Source organism: Gracilinanus agilis, chromosome 1, assembly GCF_016433145.1.
Source record: "Gracilinanus agilis isolate LMUSP501 chromosome 1, AgileGrace, whole genome shotgun sequence".
Taxonomy (NCBI): Eukaryota; Metazoa; Chordata; class Mammalia; order Didelphimorphia; family Didelphidae; genus Gracilinanus; species Gracilinanus agilis.
In genome coordinates this window covers 363,884,519-363,908,605 of record NC_058130.1, presented here as the reverse complement: position 1 = coordinate 363,908,605, position 24,087 = coordinate 363,884,519, and the positions used below count along the sequence as shown (strand labels likewise).

Below are 24,087 nucleotides of genomic sequence, written 5' to 3'. Positions count from 1 at the left end.
GAAGTCACTGGGGTGGGGGAAGGAGTCTGAAACAGTAGGAAGGGGCTTTCATGACTAAAAAATGCATTAAATATTTGACCCTAGAAGTGTACAAAAGGTTATCACTGGTGCATAGTAAATAGGGAGGTGACATGATGGGATCCATGACTGAGGAAAACCTCTCCAGCCTCTGGGCACAAGATGGACTGCAGTGGGCAAGGGCTTGCAGTAGGGAGATCACCCTACTGAAGCGGACCAGGTAAGGTGAGGAGGGACTGCACAGGCACTGGCAGTGTGCCTGGGAAGAAGGGGACATACTCAAAAGAGAGTGAAGGCAGAAACAAGACCTGACAACAGGGGACCAGTGAGGGGAAGTGACAAGTTATGAGTTATAATCTAGTCATTGCCCCTCACAAACTTCATACTACCTCTAGACTGGTCTTCCTGTTCCCCGGGAATGCATGACATTTAATCCCCACCTTCATTCTTTTGCACAGGCTATACTACGTTTTCTGTTTTCAGCTCATTTTAGTAGAATTGTTTTCTCACCTTCAAGGATCAGTCCAAGTGACATCTACAATCGCTTTGTATTTAATTGGTATATATCCTGTATTTACTTATTGGTAAAAAACACTCAAGCTTCCAAACAGAATGTCCACTTCCAGCCTTCAAGGACTATCTCATTTTCCTATTTGTATCACTTGCACTTAGCACAGTGCCTGGCACATAATAAAACAGCTAACAAATGCTTGCTGAGGTTGACTGAGGTCAGTCAATGACTTTGCAAAAGTGTATTCAAGGCCTCTGAGTCATCTACTAATGGTTCTGCGAGGTTTTATTTATATGAATGTTTATTATTACTAAAAACAAGTTATAAAAAATATCATACATGAGGCCCAAATGTTTTCCATTTTTAACCTCCTCACACATGTAGGTGTTTTACAAATTAGTCTATAAGCTCGGTGAGAACAGGTCCAAAATAAAAGAGCATCAATCACCAAAATAAGTAAAGACAAGGAGGGGACTCATGCTCAATTTCTTATGCAGTGTGTATGTATCTCCCACACAACTTTCCTTAAACATTCACACTTGTGGCACTCCTGCCATTAGAATAAAAGCAAGTCTCATCCTCCTCACATGCTATTCTCTCTTACTCAGGACCTTGTAAAAGCTAAAATCATCCCTAAAGTATAATCATACATTACTGTGGGAAAGTCCTTCATTTTTATATAAGGACATCCAGAGCAGCATTTACCCTTTAAAGGTACAAAAATGAAGACTACCTCTTAGAACCTGAAAGAGGCACACTTAACTCAAAGAGATATTAGTAATTTATTAATAGACATTCCAGTCATAAAAATATGAGGAAGAACACAAGAATAAAAAGCAGACTCTAAACCCTGAGTCAATGTATGGGAGAGTTTTAAGTCACCCATCATTTCCCTCTAAGGGAAAAAGGGTGGCTCTCTCTGGTTCTGGACTTTAGAAGGCAAGGTTTTAAAGCCAGAGTCCAAATGACAGCTAACTCAGAATTGAACTTTTAGTACTAATGGTAATCACCAAAGGTGATCTAATGGGTGAGGTTTCTAGTCTCCAAAGCAAGAAAACCTACCTTTGCCTTTTGAAAAGAAAAACCAATTACTTTATATTGTTTCCTGAAAATGGGGTTTGAAGATTTGGGGTTTTTTGTTGTTTTTGTTGTCTGCTTGTTTGTGAGTTAGGACTATTTAATTTTGTATTTATATTCCCAGTGCCTAGGCATTTAACCAATCAACAGGTATTTTTTGAGCATTCACTATGTTCCAACCTGATCTATGTGATGAAGCATTAAAATAAATCCATTTGATTCATTCCTATCACACTTGAGTACTTGCACATACTTCTACAATTAGTAATATATGTATTAATGGAGAAAAACTGTCAGAAAGTGACTGGAGTCTGAGGGGAACCCATAGAACAGGGATTCTTCACTTTCTGTTGTCATGGACCTCTCTGGCAGGGAAATGAAGCACATGGACTGCTTCTCAGAATATTCTTTATACATATAAAATATGTAAGACTGCCAAGGAAACCAAAATACCTGAAATACACTTAACAAAGAATTTATTTTTAAGTTCACAGAGAGTGGGTTAAGAAGCCCTGCTGTGGAGAAGCCCAGTTGTGCCTGTAATTATATATACACTGCCTTCCTCTCCCTATCTCTGCCCTACCCTGCCCTACCCTCCAACCACCTGCTTCAGCAACTCCTCCCCACCTCCTCTAAAACTAAGGATTTTCTAAGATGCTCTAGCATTCCAAAAACCAGAAAACACGCTGCAAGTTGATTACTTGGCAACATGGCTAACTACACTTCCAAGTCTGAAAATCTGAATTGTTCTACTGACAGTTCTGCCACATAAATGTGTATTCTAATCTTAGACTATCTCTTCAGACCATTTATAAGACAATTTTGGCTAGCCTAAGTCTCATTTTCTCCTCTCATATATAAAATGGAAAAGTAAAATATACCACTTAGGGAACTAACAGAAGTATGAGATGAAGAGTATCATGTTTGCACCATATTTAAATTTATCATAAGAAGGGTACTCTCTAAATGATACTGTAGCGGTTTGGTGTTTGGGCAAAATGGCTAAAAAACAACTTCAAGGATTAAAAAAAGAGGCCTGCTAATTCAATTACAAAATTTTTTGTTCAGTCATTATTCTGCAACCTCAATGAAACACCCTCTGGAGAACAAAAACAAATGAACTGGGAATACCAGCTCTTTCATATATTATAACTAACTCCCTGGCTCTGACATTCTTCCAAAATGTCACAGTGAAAAACCACCACCCTTTTTCCAACTCCCTTTCAACATACCTCTTCCCTGAAGTATGACTTTCAAAGACTGTTCGGATGAAAGTTATGGAACTGAGTCATCCAGACAGTTGGAATTCAATAGGTTTAGCCTGTGCTGTATTTTTCCGACTGGGTGGGGAAAGAAGGGGAGAAAATGGATTCTCTTAGCTTTATGTTTCCATTACAAACTCTCTTGTTTTTCCTACATTCACTGTGTTTCATATAAGGGCTGCCAAAGGTAATGGATATGGAGAAATACTCTGTTTATTGCTTTAAAATTATTTCCAACAATCAGTACATGCTGCTGAATACAAAGGCAAAATGCTACCATGGAAAAATCATAATTTGATGCTTAAATTAATATACCCACACTTAAGACTACATGAATTCCCCTGTTGGAAATCTTTGCTATCTATTCTTACCAGAATGACTTTATCGTTTTAAAATTAGGTTTAATGGTCTATTTTGGTAAGGCAACTCCAATACCTAATTAATCTGCTCTTAATTCATCAAGATTTCACCTGATTTTCACTTGTCTTTAAAATGTTCACCTTTTATTTCCAATTTTTTAACATAAACTAAAAGCACATAAATTTTACAGAAATGTGTTTATAGTTACCAGAGATGAATATGCCAAAATACCCAAAATGTCCCAAGCATAAAAACCAGCTATATAAAGTCTTTTGTAAAAAATTTTATTTTTTCCCCTTATGACTGAAAGGAAAATTGAGGGGACCCCAGTAACTTAGAATTTCCAAATTCAGTTTCTGTATTTTTTTTAAATCAATGTTACTTTCTCTTAAAGGCATCTGGCCTTGCTGCTTCCTTCCTACCTGGATTTGGCAAGTCAGCAAAAAATACCATCATGCAGCCAATTTTACACTTTTTGGAATGAAGAAATAAACACAGAGCTCTTCTAAGAGGAAAACTCCATCCAAAACAAACTGCCATCTGGAGCAAGTTCTAGTTCAAAAGAACAGGGCCTCCATTTGCCAAAATATAGGATCACCGTTAATTATAATCCTGGTGGAAAAAATCGTCCTGGAACCATAATATAATAATTATAAACATTATCATGTAGTTGTAACAAACCTGGTATATATCTCTCGGGTGTCTAACAAACATACAATCTCTACTTTTCAGTTTTTACACTCAAGGATCTTGTATAGCCAAGACCCCAAAATAAAGGTCCAGGCCTTTGGCTGAGGCCTATCTTGATCTCTGCAATTTCCCAGGAAACAAAGCTTCACAACCTCCCACGGATGTGGCCCCTGTGCCTTCCCGGCTGGGCCATCCAGCCCACCTGCCTGCAGACTCCTCTCCCGGGAACTGTCCGGGAGTCCTGGCGTTGGCCCCAACCCAAATCTCGGGGACTTCTCTGGGGTGTTCCACAGGCCCCTCCCTCACATTACAGGGCTTCAATCATCCCGATATTCCCTCAAACCTCCTCGCTTTCCAGTTTCTGAACCTTGGCTCGCAGGACTCCACATGACCAGCAGACAGTTGGACACCAAGCGTGGGCCCTGAACAGTCTAATCCCCCTGCCCCGCTCCGTGCCTTTTCCTCAGTTACTAATAATCTTCCCTCCTCCAAGACCATGAGCTCCCCTGGTGCCGCGCTCTGCACATCACATCACTGCACAAACCCAGCTCCTAAGCCCCTGCGCCAGTGTGCCACGGCCTCATCGCCATCCCTCTGGCCCACAACTATCTCTAACCTGTCTGCCCCTTCCCTGGAGCCCCAGGGAATGCCTCATCTGCTTTCATCTCACCTTTCCCTTTTTCGCACCTCCCATCCTCCCACCTCACTGAGCCTTGGTCCCTCCTCTAAGGTGACATCCTGGGGCCCACTGCCCAGCGCCCCCCAGAGCCACTTCCACTCTCTTCCTGCACCAGCTCATATCTATCACCCAATCGGAATTCTAGTCATTGTTCTTATAGGCCTCCAGGACAGGCTCGCTGCCCCACATGGTAAGGCCCATCCTACTGGCTTCTCCCTTCAAGTCTCTACCAGGCCTCCTGGGAGAGCCCTTCCTGATCCCTCACAAGTGTTTTCCCTTTGAGTTTATCCCCATTTTATCTTGTGTCTGTCTTGTTAGTATATACAGTTATTTGCATTATGTCTCCCCCATTAGAAAGTGACCTCCTTAAGGATAGGGCTTTTAAATTTTTTCTTTGAATCCCTATGACATAGAACAGTGCCCAGAACATAGTAAGTGTTTAATAAATGCTTATTGACTAACTTATACTAATTCTTGTTGTTGGTCAATCATTTCAGATAGGTCCAACTCTTCATGATCCAATTTGGAGTTTTCTTGGCAAAGAAAAAGGAGTTATTGACCATTTCCTTCTCTAGGTCATTTGACAGATGAGAAAACTGAGGCAAAGTGGGTTAAATGACTTGGCCAGGGTCACACAGCTAGTAAGTGTCTGAGGTCAGATTTGAACTCATTCCAAGTTCTCTATCTATTGCTCTATCCACTGGGCCAATTTGCTGCTCTTGACGAATACTATCATCTATTCATAATTCTCACCCATTCTAGAAGCCACATATGCTTATCTAAAGTTACAGACTTTGTCTTATATTACAGTTTTCTAATCCTAACTGAACTCAATGACAAATTTAGCATTTGAATAATCTGGGGGAATACTATATCAATAGATGCAATAAATACCTTTGAAAAAATACCACATTGATTCCTGCTAAGTAGTATTTTAAAACACAGGAATAAACGGAACTTTCCTGAACATGATAATTAGTATAGTTCTTTTTTTTTAAAACCCTTACCTCCTGTCTTAGAATCAATACTGTGTATTGGTTCCAAGGCAGAAGAGTGGTAAGGGCTAGGCAATGGGGGTTAAATGACTTGCCCAGGCTCATACAGCTAGTAAGTGTCTGAGGCCACATTTGAACCCAAGACCTCCCATCTCTAGGCCTGGCTCTCAATCCACTGCACTACCCAGCTGCCCCCAATTAGTATAGTTCTGTAACTAAGTTACCACTATATGGGAAGGGGGGGGGGGGGGATTAAACTTGAGGCCTTGCCAATAAGGTCATATGTTCATAGTCACCACTACTATTTGATAAGACTGTTAAAAATGCTAGCTATGGCACTACAACCAGAAAAAGAAACTGAGTTAAAAAATGGAGGCAAAGGGAAAACAAAAGGATCCCCTTTGGTGGATATTTTGATGATTTATCAAGTACTCTAAACTGTTAACTAGAAGGCTTGCCAAAATAATTAACAACTTTAACAAAGTTGAGGATATGAAACAAACCTGTACAAATCATTAGCATTTCCCTATTACTAACAAAAACCAGGAGGAAAGAAAAGGTAAATTCCATTTAAAGTGATAACCAAAAAAATAAAATATTTGGGAGTCTATACAAGGGCACACATGCACATACATGAACTACATGAATATGATTGTAAAATATTATATGTAGCAGCTGCTCATAGGCAGGTGGAGTCAACATTTTTAAAAAACTATAAAACTACCTAAATTAACTTACTTATTCAGTGCCATAAAAAGTAACAAAATTCACTTCTTAGCTATGTGACCTTGGGCAAGTCATTTAACCCCCTTTGCCTAGCCTTTATCACTCTTCTGCCTTAGAACCAAAACACAGTCCTGATTCTAAAACAGAAGGTAAGGGTTTAAAAAAAAAAGTAACAAAATTCATGGTCAAGAATCACAAAGGGAAGGGGAAGGGTGGCTCAGTGGATTGAGATCCAGGCCCAGAGATGGTAGGTCCTGGGTCCAAATCTGGCCTCAGACACTTCCCAGCTGTGTGATCCTGGGCAAGTCACTTGACACCCATTGCCTACTCTTACCACTCTTCTGCCTTAGAACTAATGCCTAATATTGATTCTAAGACAGAAGGTAAGAGTTTAAAAAAAATAATCACAAAGGGAAATAATTTTTTATAAGTGAGAGGAAGGGGGCCTAGTGGTATCAGATCTAACTATAAAAGCAAAAATCACTGAAATATTTTGGTACTGTTTAAAAAGCATCAAATTCAATCAGAGGAAAAAAATAGGCATGCAAAATACAGAAGCAAAAGAATATATTCAATAAACCCAAAGACCACAACTACTGGGATAAAGAGTAATTGACAAGAATTGTTTGGAAAACTAACAAGTGGTCTGGAAATAGTTTAAATCAATACTTCATATTATATCTCAAAATAAACTCCAAATTGATATATGACCTAAATATAAAAGGTCAAATCATAAAATATTAAAGAGAAGAACTTACTTTTCATAACTATTTATAGGGTGAAAGTTCATAATTATATAGGGGACAGAGTATGGCAGATTATAAAATATACCATTTTGATTACATAAAATTAAAAAGCTTTTGATAAACAAAATCTATGTAGCAAAAAAGAGAAACTGCTTAAGGGAGGACTGGGAAGACGGAGAGAGAAGGAAGGAGAGGGAGAGGAAAAGAGATAAAGGGGGAGAGAGAGACAGAGAGAAAACACTGAAGCAACTTTCTCTGAAAAATATCCCATTTCAAGATATAAAAGGAATCTATTCAAAAATGTAAAAATAATTCTCCAAATAAAAAATGGTCAAATAATATGAAGAAATAGTTGATAAAAGAAGAAAGGAAATTACCAAATCAAAAATTTCCTCGAATCACTAATAATAAGAAAAATACAAACAAAAGGGGCCTAGGAGTTCCACCTCACAAAAGAAAAATGAGAACTGTCAAAGGGGATGTAGCAAAAGAAGCACACTGATAAAACTATTGGTGACATTGTAAACTGGTCTAGCCATTCTGGAAAGCAATTTCAGACTATTCCCAAAAATTTGCTCTAACAACATATTCTGTGAATTGGGAACAGATATCTGCCACTACTAGGTCTATGCCTCAAAGAAATAGCAGATAAGGACCCATATGAACAAAAATATTTGTAGAAAATATTTTTGAAGTGGCAAAGAATGGCTGAACAGGTTATGGTATATGAGTGTAATGGAATACAACTTAATCTGTTTTAAGGAAAAACAAAATGAATGAATTCAGTGAAACCTAGGAAGACTTGCATGAACTGATGAAGCAAAGTAAAGTGAGCAAGACCAGGAGAACATTTATGTTATAACAACAACATTATAAAGACAAACAACTTAGAAAGATTTAACCACTCCAATCAATGCCCTAATCAACCACAAATCAGGGGGCACTGAAGAATGCTATCCACCCACCTCCTGACAAAGAAGTAATAACTTCAAATGCATAATAAGATATACAGTTTCAGACACAGTCAATGTAAGGAGTTGTTTTGCTTGAATACATATATTTATTGTAGGGATATGTTTTTCTGTCTGAAATAAAGGAGTAGTTGAATGAAGAGGAAAAAATGCTTATTACTTAAATAAAACTAATTATAATTTTTTAAAAATACCTTAGGGAAGGCAATAAACTGGAAGGCTGAGAAACTGAAAAGAATGGATTAGTCAGCATTAGTTCCTGATTCCTATATCCTATGGCAGCTAAATGCTTTAAAAAGACCAAGTTCCAAACTCTGTAAACTATTGATTACTGCTAGGTATAGTAGCACACCCTGTAATGGAGAGTGTCATCTACTTCCTTGATGTCTTCCTCCCCCAAGCAAGCTAACTGGGCTTCTCTGGCATGGCTTGGCATAAGGAGTCAGCACCTCTCTGTCTTGGGGATTGCCTAAAACCATACCCTGGTGACACCTTGACCAGACGCATTTCCTCTTGTAGATGAGGAGGGCTATGTCAGGGAAGCTAAGAGCCAGTGGAGCCTTGTTATGTCTGAACAGAGTAAACTTCTCATCATCAAACCTGAAGTAAGAGAGTAGAGGGATTAGAGCTGCATCTAGCACAGGGAGGCTGAGGATAGTAGAACCCTAGAGCTCCAGAATGCTAAAGTGCAAAATCAATAGGGGTTGCCAATAAGAAAGCTTTTAAAGGAATCTATTTACTTCCTAAAAATTTATTTCACTTGACGCATGTGGTTCTTTACCTAGGGAAAAGGTTTTCAGATGAATGCTAAGTAGAAAAGCAAGTTATGAGAGTATTTTTTTTTACTCTAGTTTTTCCACATAACAATTTTTTCTCCTTTTCTTGGAATTTATCCAAAATTTGAGAAAATATCAATTGGACATTCTGATCACCAACAACAAAAAGTTAGCATCTTGCCAATATCAGTCTTATGATGTTCTACCACCAAAGCTTTTTGTGAAATCTCTTTCTTTGACGTCAACTAATACCAGATCTTCTCATTACCTCCAGAAAAGAATAATCTAAAAGGTAGATTGATGTTCAGTTCTGGGTGCCACATTTTATCAAAACAAGAATAATAAGAAAACATATCATGCAAGGAACATGTTATCTCAAGGACTTGGGAATATTTACTTCACAGAAGGGTGGAAAGGGGAAAGAAGATAAGATAGTTCTCTACAAGTTCTTGAATATCTGGACTATGGGAGCCATCAACTTCTTTTTTAATAATGTTCTAAAAAGATCAAGGTGTGAAAGTTAAAGAAGACTATCCAACCAGAGATTCTATAAAGGGAGTTCCTAAATGGGGAAATTTGAACTAAATGGCCTTTCAGTTCCCTTGGAACATTAAGAAGATATACAGGGGTTCTATTTGTGATAGCAAAAAAACTGAGGCAGTACCCATCAAGTGAGGAATGGCTGAACAAGTTATGGTCCATGAATGCTATGGAATCACTGTGCTATATTAAATAATGAAAGGGATGATATCAGAGGAATTTGGGAAGGCTTTTCTGAACTAATGAAGTGAGCAGGACCAGGTCATAAAGATTTGGACTTAGCAACACTGACCACCAATAAAATGACTAACCACAATTCCAGAAGACTCATGATGGAATATGCTATGTGCCTACAGATAGAGAGGTGATAGATTCAAGAGAACAGATTGAAAACTTTTTGCAGGGGAGGGGGATCAGAAGGGAGATGGAACATGGCCAACATGGAAATTTGTTTTGCTTTACTATACATGTTTGAACTAGGGGGAGGGTGTGATCTAAGGAAAAAAATTCAGATCTGGGGGAAAAATCCATTTTAAGTTTAAAAGATGTCATACAACTTTACATGCTTTGTTATAAGATCTGCAAAACAGCTTGAGAGAAAAAATTGCACATAATTCTTGAAAGAGGTAACAAAAAATGAAGAAACTAGAAAAGAGAACCTCTTGGTGGCCTCAGTAAATTCTCTGCCTAAATGAATTTGGCTAAGCAGTAACATATATCCCATCCTCTCAAAATTGTTACTCTTTGGACTATGAACATGAAAGATAAAACTTAGACAACATATTTCTCACTTACCTGCCCTGGTTAACTATTACTGCATTTCCTCTACATGGGAAGTTTTCAATGTAGCCATCGCTACAGTTGAATTTTGTCCAATCAGGGTCACAGACAGCTAAGAAGTGAGGCCGCAGTCTGCCGATGGAATACTTGGCAATGTCTGTCAGGGACTGGCTAGCAGCCGCCCCAAAAATAAATGTCCCAATGGCTTTGTAAATAGTGGCTATATAGTTATTCCTGACAAAGGAATTTGAATGCAAAAGATTATAGTAAACAGACAGGGCTTCTCCAAGAATCATCTGAAAAAGAGAAAGAGAGATAAATGTTAGGAAAAAATAACATTAAAAAATTAATAAAGTGAAAAATATGATAAAAACATGACACAAAGTACTGTTCAAAAATACAGACTACATTTTCTACCACTGACATTCTCATTTGAACTATAAAAAGATGCTGACAATCATTTTCATTTTTCTGTTGGATACTGGACAAGAAGTTAGGGTTGAGACAATTTAAACTCTTTCTTTTTGCTGGTTCCTAGTATTTAACACAGTGCCTAGTACATAGAAAGTATTTATTAAGTTCTTGTTTGGGTTTTTTTTTTAACCTTTATTTTCCAATAAATATGGCTTTAAAAGGTTGATTATACAGTAGTGGCCTGAAAATGGAAACTCTCATTTTTCAGAGAATGCAAGATTTCCCATATTAGTCTACTAAAAACTCAATAGGAAAGCCTTCAATGTGAAAGAGATTTTATTCTAAAATACATTTTCATTTATCCTTGACCTTTCTATGAAAGAGAAATGTCTGCTTTGCCAAAAGGGTAGTAATCTCAGGAAGTCAGAATCTGAACTAAAGGAACAGAGCCTGAATGCTTTTGCCAAAGGTACAAAGAGCATTTATTTAGCTGATGGGGCCTCTCAATTCCGCCTTTCCAGGAGATCTTTAAGTCAGACTTCCTTTAGGAAGTCTTAATAAAACAGTCGCTAAAAACCTGCTTAGTTGGTGCTTCCCCCTCCTCAAAATACAGGCCATTTCAAGTACATCTTGCCTCACTTTTTTGCACTTTTGGCAAAAATTAAGTCATATCTTCCCATATGTCCAACAATTGTGTAAGCTTTCACATATGTTTGTAATTTGCATATATGGATAACAATATCACTAAATGATAAGAAGAGCTTCAAGAGAAGACTAGAACAAATAAGTTTTAAGTAATGGACAGAAGTAATCTGAACCAAAACCAGCTCTACTTAAAAAAACTGATGGATTTTCAATCAGAAAATCTTGGTTCAAATCCTGGTTCTGCCACTTAATAATTTGTGTGATCAAGACACAAAACTCTTTGTTACTTATTTCTCTCACCTATAAAATAAGGAGTTTGGACTCCATGATCTTTGATATCCCTAACCAGCTCTAAATCCTAATATTTTAATGATCCTGAAGGCACAAAAAGAAAACTTTCCAAAATGCTTTAAGTATTTAGATCAATATGCTTGGAAACACAAAGAATAATAAATGGCTATTTAAAAAAAGAAAGAAAAAGTATTTACTAAAAAATAAACTATTCTCTGACTACATGAGATAAAAACATGTCATGTTTACCTTTATCACAAGGTTTCAATTGTTGAAAGGGAATGAGATAGGCAAAAATACAATAATTTCAGAGAGCAAACCGTTTATTGGTTTCCTTATCTTTAAATATACAAATAACTTTAGCAAACAAATTATATTACAGTTCAAAAGTCCATGTTATAAAATAAAGCTACCTATGTGAAATAATTTAGGGAAAATAAAGCAGCTCCACTTGAGACAACAAAGCAGCTCATCCCTTTGCCAATATCCTCCTCCTGACAACTTGAAAATATCTAAAATTGTAGAAATAGGTATTTATTCCTTTAAGTTGACTAAGAGGCCCTAGAGCAGTGATGGCAAACTTTTTAGAGACCATGTGCCAGGCACCTCCCTGCCACACACACACACACACACACAGGAGGGAAGGAGCACTCTCATTGGGAGGAAGGACAGAGAAGCGAGGAATGTCCTCAGTGAGTATAGAGAGGGGGAGGGAAGTGGTCCAAGTGCTCTGCTCCCCTCCAGCTCTGTCACCTGTGAGCCTCCCACCTTACCCCCTGTGCGCTACCATTGGGCTGCTGGGCAGAGGGGCAGGGGGTGTGAAAATTGCCATCAGGTGTGGTAGTGGAGAGAAGCAGCTCCACTGGGGGGATGGGGGGGGGTGCCATGCCCACAGAGAGTGCTTTGCGTGCCATAGAATCGCCATCACTGCCCTAGGGGAATGGGATCTTTGCATACTCCTTAATAGTAGTGCCCTACAATGAACAGTGGCTCATAAAATAGGGCCGTGAGTGACTGGCATGGAGGAGAAAGCATTAAGGTCCCTGGGAAGATGGAGCTCACCTGAAGAGATGGTTGGATTGCTTGATTCTCTAACAACCCCAAATATTTTTTTCCCCTTTTCACAAATGTCTCTTGTGTCAGGCCTCCCGTTCCTCATTCACTGGCCCTCAAAGTAGATATATTCTCAGGCACTTTAACAATAACAGACTCCAGACACTGAGGTGGCCAATATCCAGGATGACTCATTAAGATCCACCCATCAACAAAAGCCACCATCATGACTGATGTCTCTGAGTCCTCTGCTATCCCCCCACAACCTCCTGCCCTGTCTCCCACCTACCAAATCTTATTGGAACATCTGTCACTGGGTCCCATCCCCACTCCTGGACCTGCTTACCCCCCACCAGATTCACTTCAGGCCCTGCATAGTGTGTGTTTGGAATTCGGGGAGGTGCCATTTAAAGTATCTTACAAACTTCCTGTGGACATGTGGGGACTTTGAGACTACATTCCCCATGATCCAATGGGTTTCCGGTTTTTGGACGTGGGGACGTCACATATAGGGCAGCTTAAATTCAGAGGGCGGCCTGGAGAAGGCCTCTTGGTTACCTGAGTGGGCTCCCAAGGGACAGAGAGGAGTAGGGAAGGTATGGAAGAAAATGGAGGAGGCGCCAGAGATTTCTTACAGGCGCGTGGTTGATTTATCTCTATCAGCATGGCAATTAAAATATTAATTTCTCTTATAAAATCAGTCTTTATAATTTTTAATCATAACACTAGGCTATGACCAGTCACCCTCACTAAAACCTTACATTCCACCTTCTCTACCTCTGCTGTTGGAACCTGACTCAGTGAAGTAACACTGTACAATAATGCTTTTTCTCCTCCTATTCCTCATTCTATCTGGGCTTAAGAATTGCTCAAAAAAATTTTTTTAATTGCTCACCAGTTTCATTAAATACTCCCTCTACTCCTACCTCCACATTCTGAAATGTTGCACATCCTTCAAAGTGCAGCCCCAATAATGTCTATTTCCTAAGTGCTTAGCCTGGCCTAGGAAGGTTCTTGATTTATTATTCTAAACTCTCAAGGATTTAGCTTGCACCTCTGCTTTTTATCTCGCTTCAATTTGGATCAGTTAATTTCATGAACCAAGATTATATATTAAGAACTAGAAAGGAACCTTAAAGGTCATTCAATCAATCTTTTCATTTTATACATGAGGAAGCTAAAGCTGAGGGTATAAATGACTTGGCAAGGTCACACAGCTATTAAGAGCCTAAGGCAGAATTAAAGTTCAGGTCTTTAGCTCATAGTTCAAGAATCTACTGTACCTCTTGGTTATAAGACTTTGTGTTATTCACCTTTATAACTGCTTTAGGACTTTATATGTAGTAGGTACTCAAAAATTACTGTTACTTTCTATTTTCCTAATGCTACCATCTCATATACTTTCTTTTCTCACTCTGGCACCCTACCAAAAGGACTGAGCTTACATCAGATGTGAGATAACAGACTAGCCACCTTTAACTATGTAGATACATAACCACGTACTCTGCCTTCTCTCTTATATTAAAAGGCAGAGATAGTTATCATTTCTGAAACTAACTTCTCTACCCCCACCTCTACTCTCAGTTATCCATAACCACTACTTCCATTCTCTCACTATTCTCTTAACCATCCATAATGTGGCTTCGTCCTCTTCGTTGTCCTGAAATTGTTCTCTTAAAAGTCTATTTTATGCCCATAAAATCAAATTATAATCTTCATTTGTTTTCCCTCTCTGCTACACATGACCATCACCCACTACCCTTAACATTTTCTCCTCCTTTGGATTCCACAATACCACATTACTCTGGTGCTTCTCCATCACCTGATACAAAACTCCTTCATTGGCTTTCCTTGCTTTCTATCCCTTGATTGTGAATATTCCTCAAGGTTCAGTCTTTGCACTATTACTTCTTTTTTATTGGTTTTTGCAGCAATGGGAGGGTGGAGAGACAAACTCCTCCCAAAGTCTCCCTTTATACAGAGTTTAGTATTTCCATCTCTGCATTTCCCACCAGCTGCTCTGCTTGGTTTCAATTCCACAACCTGTGTGTTCTCTAGTTCGGTCCCTTCTTTTAGCTACTTCGTGTGTACTCTTTTTCTCTATTAGATTATAAACTTCTTGGGGGCAGAAACTGGTCTGTCTTTCTTTTTCTTATTTTAATCCCCACTGCTCACCATAGTGCTTGACATGTAACAGGTGTGCAATAAATGTTTACTGACCAGTGACTGACTCCAGTCCTTTAATGATCTGTAAGAGGAGTCACTCCCAAATCTAGGTCTCTCCTACAAGCTCTGGACTGATCTTGCATTGACAAATTGCACTGACAACTACCAATGCTACATAGTCCCCTCAAACACAGTAAGTCTAAAATTAAATTCATCTATCCTTAAAACTAGCTTTCTGTTTCTGTTAAAAGTATTGCTCTTAGGGAAGCAGCTGGGTAGCTCAGTGGATTGAGAGTCAGGCCTAGAGAGAGGAGGTCCTAGGTTCAAATCCAGCCTCAGACACTTCCCAGCTGTGTGACCCTGGGCAAGTCACTTGACCCCCATTGCCTACCCTTACCACTCTTCCACCTAGGAGCCAATACACAGAAGTTAAGAGTTTAAAAGTATAAAAAAATAATAATAAAAAAATATTGCTCTTAGAGTTATTTTAATTCCCTCTCGTTATCAAGGCACCAAACCTCATTCATTCTCATCATTAATTCATCCATTTCAATTTCCCTCTCATCCATACTTTCCTTTCCTGCTCACTATCACCTCCCTAGCTTATGGCAATAAACACCTTACTGCAACAACTTCTTGCTCACTGCAATAAACTCCAAATGGAGCATCTTGAAGTATATGTTTTAAAAACAGATTCTATGAGTTAACTCAAGTTTTGAGAACTGACGTTTATTCCTCTTCAACTAAATGAAGAAACATTAATTTCATAGAAACATATGGGCATTATACATCTCAATTTGAACATGCCAAATAGTTTTGCTCTGTTAAAGTTAAATTTTTAAAAATATGGAGAGTTTGGCAAGTTTGGCAATGAGAATTTGATTGCACTAAATAAATACAACTGAAAGATAGGATGAATGACAATGCTAATATACTAATGCTTTGCACCTACAGACCTACTTGTACAAATAGATTCTAAGGCAGGTATCCATTATACTGATGTAGTGGAAAGTATAGGTGTAGGAGTCAGGAAACCTAGTTTCTAATCATGGTTCTACATTAACTTTATTTCCAATTCTAATAGTCTATAAATCTTTGGGCTCCTACCTCTCTCTACCCAATTAAATTTATTCAGCACATTACTACCAAATTAATTTTCCAAAAACACTGATCTGATCATATTACCATCCTGTAGGGAGCAGAGAGCCAATGAAAGCTTCCAAGGAGAGGAAGGTTTAAATTGCTTATGTGCTGGTATACAGATCCCACTATATTCAATCTAAAGTAAGTTATATTGGCAAGTTGTGAAGCATGAAAAGCAATCCTTATGGAAATTATTACAGATACAATCCATTCAATAATTGTCTTTGCATTGCTATCTTAAGTGAATTTTTTCCCACTGCAGAATTTTAACATATTTAGATCATGATCACCTAAATTAGACTAGAAGCTTTCTGAGTGCAGGAGTCAGCTCTTAGACTTTTCTGAATTCACCATCTGCCTTGTACAAATAAACACATAAATATTCTTGAACTTTTTTGAAAAAGAAAGAAAGTCTGTCAGCAAAGTTTGTATCACTGATTTTGTTAAAAAAAAAAAAAAAGAAAAGAAACACTATGTTGTTTATAAAGCAACTGAAACTAAGCTAATTACTTGTTGCCTGACTGTGGCAGTGGATTGAGAGCTAGGCCCAGTGACGGGAGGTCCTGGGTTCAAATTTGGTCTCAAGACACATCCTAGCTGTGTGACCCTGGACAAGTCACTTAACCCCCACTGCCTAGCCCTTACCACTCTTCTGCCTTGGGACCAATACACAGTATTGGTTCCAAGACAGAAGGTAAGGTTTAAAAAAAAATTTTAAGAATATTCTAGATTCAAAATATTCTAGAAGTATGATGTACATTTTATGGATATATAATTTTTTTAAGCGGGACTAGAGAATCTCAAAGAACTCAAGATTGAAAAGGGGATCTCAGTCATCACTACAAGATTTCTAAAGAGGGGGAATGATTCATTTTCAAACCAGAATAACACTTTGGTTGAAACTTTCATTAGAAAAAGTCAATGAAACATTGATTTTCTAAAATCATAGAAATGTAAAAAATAACTACAAATTGGCATATAATCTACCTTCATAATAAAGTTTATTCTAATACTTGATTATTTTTTGTACCTACTTTTTCTAAGGGAAACTTCAAAAATTAATTCTATCACTTATCTTGGGCATTAAGGTGACTCTCTAGAGGCCTAGAGTCAGGAAGACCCGAGATCAAATCCCATCTCAGACTAATCAAGTAAACTTGGACAAGTCATCCAGTTTGCCTCAGTTTCCTAAACTGTAAAAGAGGGATAATAATAGCACATACCTCTTAGGATCAAATGAGATGATATATGGAAAGTGCTTCCATAGGGCCTGGCATCTAATAGGCATTTATATAAATGCTAATTATTATTGTTAGTTTATGATTATTATCTCTACTTGCTTCTGAGGATTAAATATATTTAATAGATAATAACAAAGCAAATAATCCAAAAATGACATTCTTCAATAAAAGTAGATTTAACTTACAACGATTATACTGAATGGAATGACTACTCCACCTAATAATTCATAAGATATGGTGTCTTCTTTGTAAGGGTACTTGATGGACTCATCATTACAGAATACTCCTCGCTGGAAGGGGCTATGCCTTGAAGTAAGAATTGCAAAAGGTAATCCAGCTAGCAAAGGGAATAAATAAAAAAATCATTAAAAAAGAAACATTAAAGCCAGGGATGCCAGAGAAAATAATGAAGAGACTGCACTTAAGAAAAAGCAAAGCATGCAACAGCAGAGTCAGAAAGTTATAATTTTTTCAAGGTATACAAGGATCTCTTTCCTACTAGAAACAAGGCTCGAGGGACTTTCATTCACACCTACTAACAACCTCCTCTCTCTTTGTTTCTAGACCACACAGATCAAATAAATTTCAGAATCTTTCTGTTCCTGGGTGATGGCTTTATAAATGGGAGGTGTCCTGTTCTGCTTGTCAATTGGTCACTGAACAGTCAGTCATGAACAGACCTTGCTTCTGGAAAAGGAGCACAACTTAAACTTTCTCATGATCATTCCCAAAGAGAGAATTCACGGCCCCTAGAAAAGACACATTTTTACACAATTCCCTTAAAACATCAGTCACCAGCTAAGCTATCAGAAGTCCAAATTGTTTTTTTTTTTCCTTTTTTCATTTCCTTCTTGGCTTTTCAGAACAATTTCACCAAGAACTTTTAATGAATGCTTCCACTCAGCATTTAAAAAGCTGGGTCAATAGGAAGGATGTAGATGAGCCCCAAACTGATTGACAATGTAAACCATATTTCACTGAGGCTATTTCATCTTTCATCCAATCTATCTCCCTTTAAACTTAATACAAGGCATACCTTTACCTATCTCACTTGGTTGGTCTGAAGATAAGTAAAAAGTTTAAATTTCTTAAAGTAAAGCAATATGGAAACCAAAGAGGAAAATAGGAAAACTCTCTATTTCTTTCAAAAAAACATTTCCTGAGTTGATCACCAAGTCTCTTATCTTCTACTGTTTTACTCATATACTCATTTCCTAGAGATGCATTTAAGTCGAGTTTCTGTCTTACAGTCCAGACAATTTATACCTTACATTAACTGGCTGAAAAAAGAGATAAAGTTCAGCAGAGATGCTTGGTAATAATTAAATATGCATACACTTCAAGACTTTTCAAATGGCTCAAGCAGAAAACTCTCACTGCAAACTGGTCTTGGTACAAGTTACTCTTTCACCTTACTGCTCTGCGTCACTGATTATGCACCAAAAGGGCAACAAGCTGAAGATGATGGTCACCAGCTCTCTTTGTCCCCATGCCCAGCCCTGGCCCTATATTCAAGATCTAGTTAATATCTATGATCCGACAATCATAGATTTAGAACATTAGAGGCTATTTAATTCAATCCCAAAATACTACAAATAAGGAAATGATGTCCAGAAAGGATAAAGGACTTGTCCCAGGTCACGAAGAGGGTAATGAGACAAAAATGTTTAAACAAACATATCCTAACACCAAATCCAGTCTGCCAAGAAAATGTTTCAGTTCTATTAACTCAGCATACAGATATATTAGACCATTAATGCCAAACTGAAAGGCATTCATATATGAAATTTCATTTATGATCCACTAGTATGATTTTCATTATGACCATCACCTCCCCTGAGACCCAGAAAAAGACAGTCAACACCAAACACCCTTGAGAATATTGAGAACCCATCATCACCACCATTCCTATTTCCTTTCCAAGCTCCTAGCCATCTTTGAGGGGGGGAAGTAACTGTAGAGAAGAAGCCCACTAAAGAAGGAGCCCACTAACTGATGACCAACTGCCACCAACAGGCTTATGACCCAGGAGTCATCAGGGTGTGGGAATAGCCCCAGATTTTCTCCTCAGTACTCAAAGCTGTCACCATGGCAAGCCACTCTCCAGAAACACAAGCTCAGCAACTTGTAAGGGGGGTGGAGGCGTGCTAAAATAAAAGTTACTAAAGACCCACAAGAAAGAAAGCTGCTGCCACCAAAGATCTTGGCATTCTTAAATGGCTCAGTATCAAAAATGGATTATGATTTTATCAATCAAAATACCATTAGCATCAGCTTTGCTGCCCTTGTATTCTTTTTTTTTTTTTTAACCCTTGTACTTCGGTGTATTGTCTCATAGGTGGAAGATTGGTAAGGGTGGGCAATGGGGGTCAAGTGACTTGGCCAGGGTCACACAGCTGGGAAGTGGCTGAGGCCAGGTTTGAACCTAGGACCTCCTGTCTCTAGGCCTGACTCTCACTCCACTGAGCTACCCAGCTGCCCCGCTGCCCTTGTATTCTAAGGACCATGGATCATACTATCTGGCTTGCACCTGAAACCTTCTATATGTGTTTTTACCTATTCAGAAGCATATTGAAAATAAGCTTTTCTTAGGTTCTCTAGAAATAATTTTTGTTTTCTCTAAAATTCTTCCCAGATTGGGGAAAAACACTTTTGGGGGGGGGGGGGAAGGTATGTAGATGAGATCAATCTAAAACAAAAGGGAAAAGATCCTTTAATTAAATGGACAGAGTAGTTGTTAAAATGAGAAAATTGGGGGCAACTGGGTGGCTCAGTGGATTGAGAGCCAGGCCTAAAGATGGGAGGTCCTAGGTTCAAAATTGGCCTGACACTTCCTACCTGTGTGACCCTGGACAAAGTCACTTAACCCCCACATCCTTTACCACTCTTCTGCATTGCAACCAATGCACAGTATTGATTCCAAGACAAAAGGTAAGGGTTTTTACAAACAAACAAAACCAGAAAATTTAACAAAGTAGTAAGAACCTCTCTAGTCTCCTGGGCAGCTAGGTGGCATAGTGGATAGATTGCCAAGACTGGGTCCTCTTCCTGAGTTCAAATCTGGCTTCACATAGTTACTAGCTAAATGACTTTGGGCAAGTCACTTAACCTTGCTTGTCTCAGTTTCTTCATCTATAAAATGAGCTGTAGAAGGAAATAGCCAACCACTCCAGGATCTTTGTCAAGAAAACCCTAAAAGGGGTCCCAAAGAGTTGGGTGCAACTGAACAACAAAGGTAGGATACATGTTGTTAGAAAAGAGCCTTTACTTAAGCACAGATGGTAGCACAATGGATAGACAGCCACTGCCTAGAGTCAGGAAGTCTCATCTTTCTGAGTTCAAATCTGGCCTCACACACTTCCTAGCTGTGTGACCCTGGACATATCACTTAAACCCTGTTTGCCTCAGTTCCTCATCTATGAAAAGAGCTGGAGAAGTAAATGGCAAAGCACTCCAGTATCTTTGCCAAGAAAATTCCAAATGGAGTCACTTAGAGTCAGACATGCCTAAAACGAATGAACAACAAAACCCTTTCTCCACCTCAGTACACTAAGATATAGATCCATCTATGGGCGAATGCCTCCATCTATCCTTTTAGAGTAGGGTCTGCCCAATGCAAGAGGAGAAGGGGGGAACTATATGTCAGTCTGAACATTTCACTCCCCAATTTAGAAATGTCTTGGTATTAGGTTAATGACAAATTAAATAAAACTTTCTAATTGTTGCCTAAACAGAGTGTATATAGTAATGATAATTTTTTTCTTGGATATTCATTAGAATGAATCATCTCTTTTCCCCCCCCCCCCCCATCTACACATAGAAAACATTTTTGACAACTGTTTTCTGACATTTTACAATTTGGATTTTCTCCCTTTCTACTCTACCCCGCCCCCCAGGCATTAAATGGTCTGATATAGGCCAGTGCTTTCAGGCTGTACATATTTCCATGTTGCTCATGTTGTGATAGAAGACACATATCATCCGTACAATAAAAAATTCATGAAGTGGAAGAGTGGAAAATGGAATGCTTTGATCTACCATCAGATTCCAACAGTTCCTTTTTGAGGATGAATAGCATTTTTCATCATAAGTCCTTTAGTGGACATCTTAGAAATTTGCTTTGCTAATAACAGTTTAGTCCTTCACCGCTGATCATCATATACTATTTCTGCTAGTGTACATGTTGTTCTCCTCGTTCTGCTCACTTTACTTTATGTCATTATAAGTCTTTCCAGGTCTTTCTGAAATCATTCTGTTCATCATTCTTTATGGTGTAATAGTATTCTATTACAACTATATAGCACAGCTTTTTCAGTCATTTTCCACTTGATGAACACCCCTTCAGATTCTAATTCTTTGCCACTACAAAGAAAGCTGCTAAAAATATTTTTGTACGGGTAGGTCCTTTTCCCTTGTCTCTTATTGTTGGGGATACAGACAGTATTGCTGGGTCAAAGGGGATGCAAAGGATGGCCCTTTGGGCATGGTTCTATGTTACTCTGAAGAATGGTTGTATCCGTTCATAGTTCCATCAACGATGTATTAGTGACCCAATTTTCCCACATCTTCTCCAACATTTTTCATTTTCCTTTGATCATATTAGACAATCTTAAAGGTATGAAATGACATCTCAGAGTTGTTTTGATTTTCAATTCTCTAATCAATATTGATTTGATGGGGCAGTGAATTGGGAGCCGGGCCCAGAGTGGGGAGGTCCTGGGTACAGATCTGGCCTAAGTCACTCCCTAGCCATGTGACTCTGGGTAAATCACTCAACCTCCATTGCCTAGCCCTTACTGTCCTTCTGCCTTAGAACTACACAGTATTGGTTCTAAGATGGAAGGTAAGGAAGGTGGTTTTTTTTTGTTTGTTTTTTAATGTAATGGCATCCATTCTACTTATGTCACACCCCATGTTTCCTTCCTTAGAAACCTACTTTTGGTAACTGGGGAAAATGAAGAGCTGCCACAAAAGCCCTGGACTTGGGAGACAAGCTGGCCAGTGTGTGACAGGATAAAGCCAAGAGCCCTGACCCAACAGTATCAAACCCATGACTAAAACCTTTTTAACACAAAGCTAGAAACCAAGTTTAACCAGTTGTTCCTGACAGGACTGCTAACTTGCATCCTCTTCTGGGTTCTAAGATATATTTCTGTTCACAAGGATGTCAGTTCCAGAACAGAAATTCTCCTCTTATAAAGCCAATATAAGTTACATATATAAGTCTATATGTTATTAAACTCACCATTCTCAGGCACCAGAAGTGCCACTGACTGGTATCGGATGATACTCTAGCACTATTAATAGGAAATTTTCAAGTACAGTTTAAGTTGGTGAAAAGAGGCAGACCTAGAGCTGAATGGGCAGTCTAACAACACTATGTTTAATGAATATAATAATAAAATAGCACTCTAGGATTTATAACTGACCTAACATTGAAAGGTTGGTCACATATAGCTGTACCCTCCTACACAAATAATTAAATGTTAAGCAGAGGACAGATAATAAAATGTAAGCTGTGCTATTAGATTTATTGAGTAACAATTCCATAGTAGGTAGTGAAGAGAGAACTCAAAAGGGTTCTTCCTTGTAAGAATATTCCTAAAAGGGACAGCTAAGTAACACAATGAATAGAGTCCATGACCTGGAGTTGGGAAAAGCTGGGTTCAAATCAGGCCTCTGATACTTCTGGTTGTATGACCCTGCACAAAGCACTTACTTAACACCCACTGACTAGCCCTTTCCACTCTTCTGTCTTAAGAGTCAATACCCTGGAATTTCAGAAAGGAATTTTTTTTAAAATAATATTTCTAAAAATCCCAGAATTTTCTACCCCAAAAATGTTTCCAAACAAGATTTGTCAACCCAAATGGAGACTGTCCCTTAGAAAGTCAGAAAAATAAGATGATTTTATTATAAATGGTTCTCATTTATATCAGCATGACAAAAGGTGCTTGTGCTTCATTTCATCAGCATTCATGTAGCACAACAAATATTCTTAAGATTTCATTATTTGTGGGGCAGCTCAGTAGATTGAAAGCCAGGCCTAGAGACGGGAGGTCCTAGGTTCAAAGCTGGCCTCAGATACTTCCCACACTTCCAGTGTGATCCTGGGCAAGTCACTTGACCCCCATTGCCTACCCTTACCACTCTTCCACCTATAAGTCAATACACAGAAGTTAAGGGTTTAAAATTAAAAAAATAAAATAAAAAGATTTCATTATTTGTTCACACTAGACTTCTACTAATCACTTTCTCTTCACATAACCTGTCATAAAAGAACAGCATAAAGGTCACAGCATCTTCAGACATTTATAATTTGAGTGATGTGTGAACTTAAGGGGAAAAAATAAAAATTACAGTAAAAATCTTTTCATGAATTTACTGCTAAACATTTTTTTAAAATTAAATATGGTCTCAGAGGATTCTGAGGTCTTATTTAAGAGATTATAATTTTCCAGTTTTCTTCCAAGAAATTTTTAGTAGCTAAATTATTAGACAATACCCTAAAAGTTTTAATGTATGAAGATGTTTCAAAAAAAATGAGTGAAGGTTTTAAACATGCCAAGCTACTTGGACTAATATGATCTTATTTATAGTCTTAGAAGATCAGTCAATTGCTTACTTTGTTCATACATTGACCTAAGTTTGAAAAAGAAAACTTTCCCTCTCTCCCAAGTTTTGCAAAAATTAATAATGCCATTTTGTTCAGTTTAGTTTATTTCATGGTGTCCTACTAATTTGGTATCTTTGAAAGGATCAAGATATGCTTGCTTACTTATAAAATCCTTCTAAGTAATGTTATATTTACAAATAGATTAGTTCATGTTAACTACTTTTAAAAATTGTAATTTTTTCCCACACCGGTAGAGATGATAAAGGGCATTACTCAATGCACAGGATTTTTAAATGCTATGACATAACTAGGCGATTACACTGAAATACAAATAATTATATCTTTAGATGTGGTAATAATACTGCTGTACCTAAATAGTTCTCCACC

At 38.1% G+C, this 24,087-nt stretch overlaps 1 protein-coding gene across 2 annotated transcripts in view; it reads right to left on the bottom strand.

The window, feature by feature from the left end:
* The window catches only part of PLPP1 (phospholipid phosphatase 1), a 132,762-nt gene that overhangs the window by 36,729 nt on the left and 71,946 nt on the right, over positions 1-24,087 (bottom strand). Inside the window, exons 2-3 of one of the 2 annotated variants that reach the window (XM_044663947.1) lie at positions 17,270-17,421; positions 10,147-10,427 (exon numbers count right to left, since the gene is read on the bottom strand). In XM_044663947.1, the coding sequence (XP_044519882.1) occupies positions 10,147-10,427; positions 17,270-17,421 (433 nt within the window). The remainder of the gene's footprint in view (positions 1-10,146; positions 10,428-17,269; positions 17,422-24,087) is intronic. The other variant, XM_044663938.1, reaches the window with a different exon arrangement.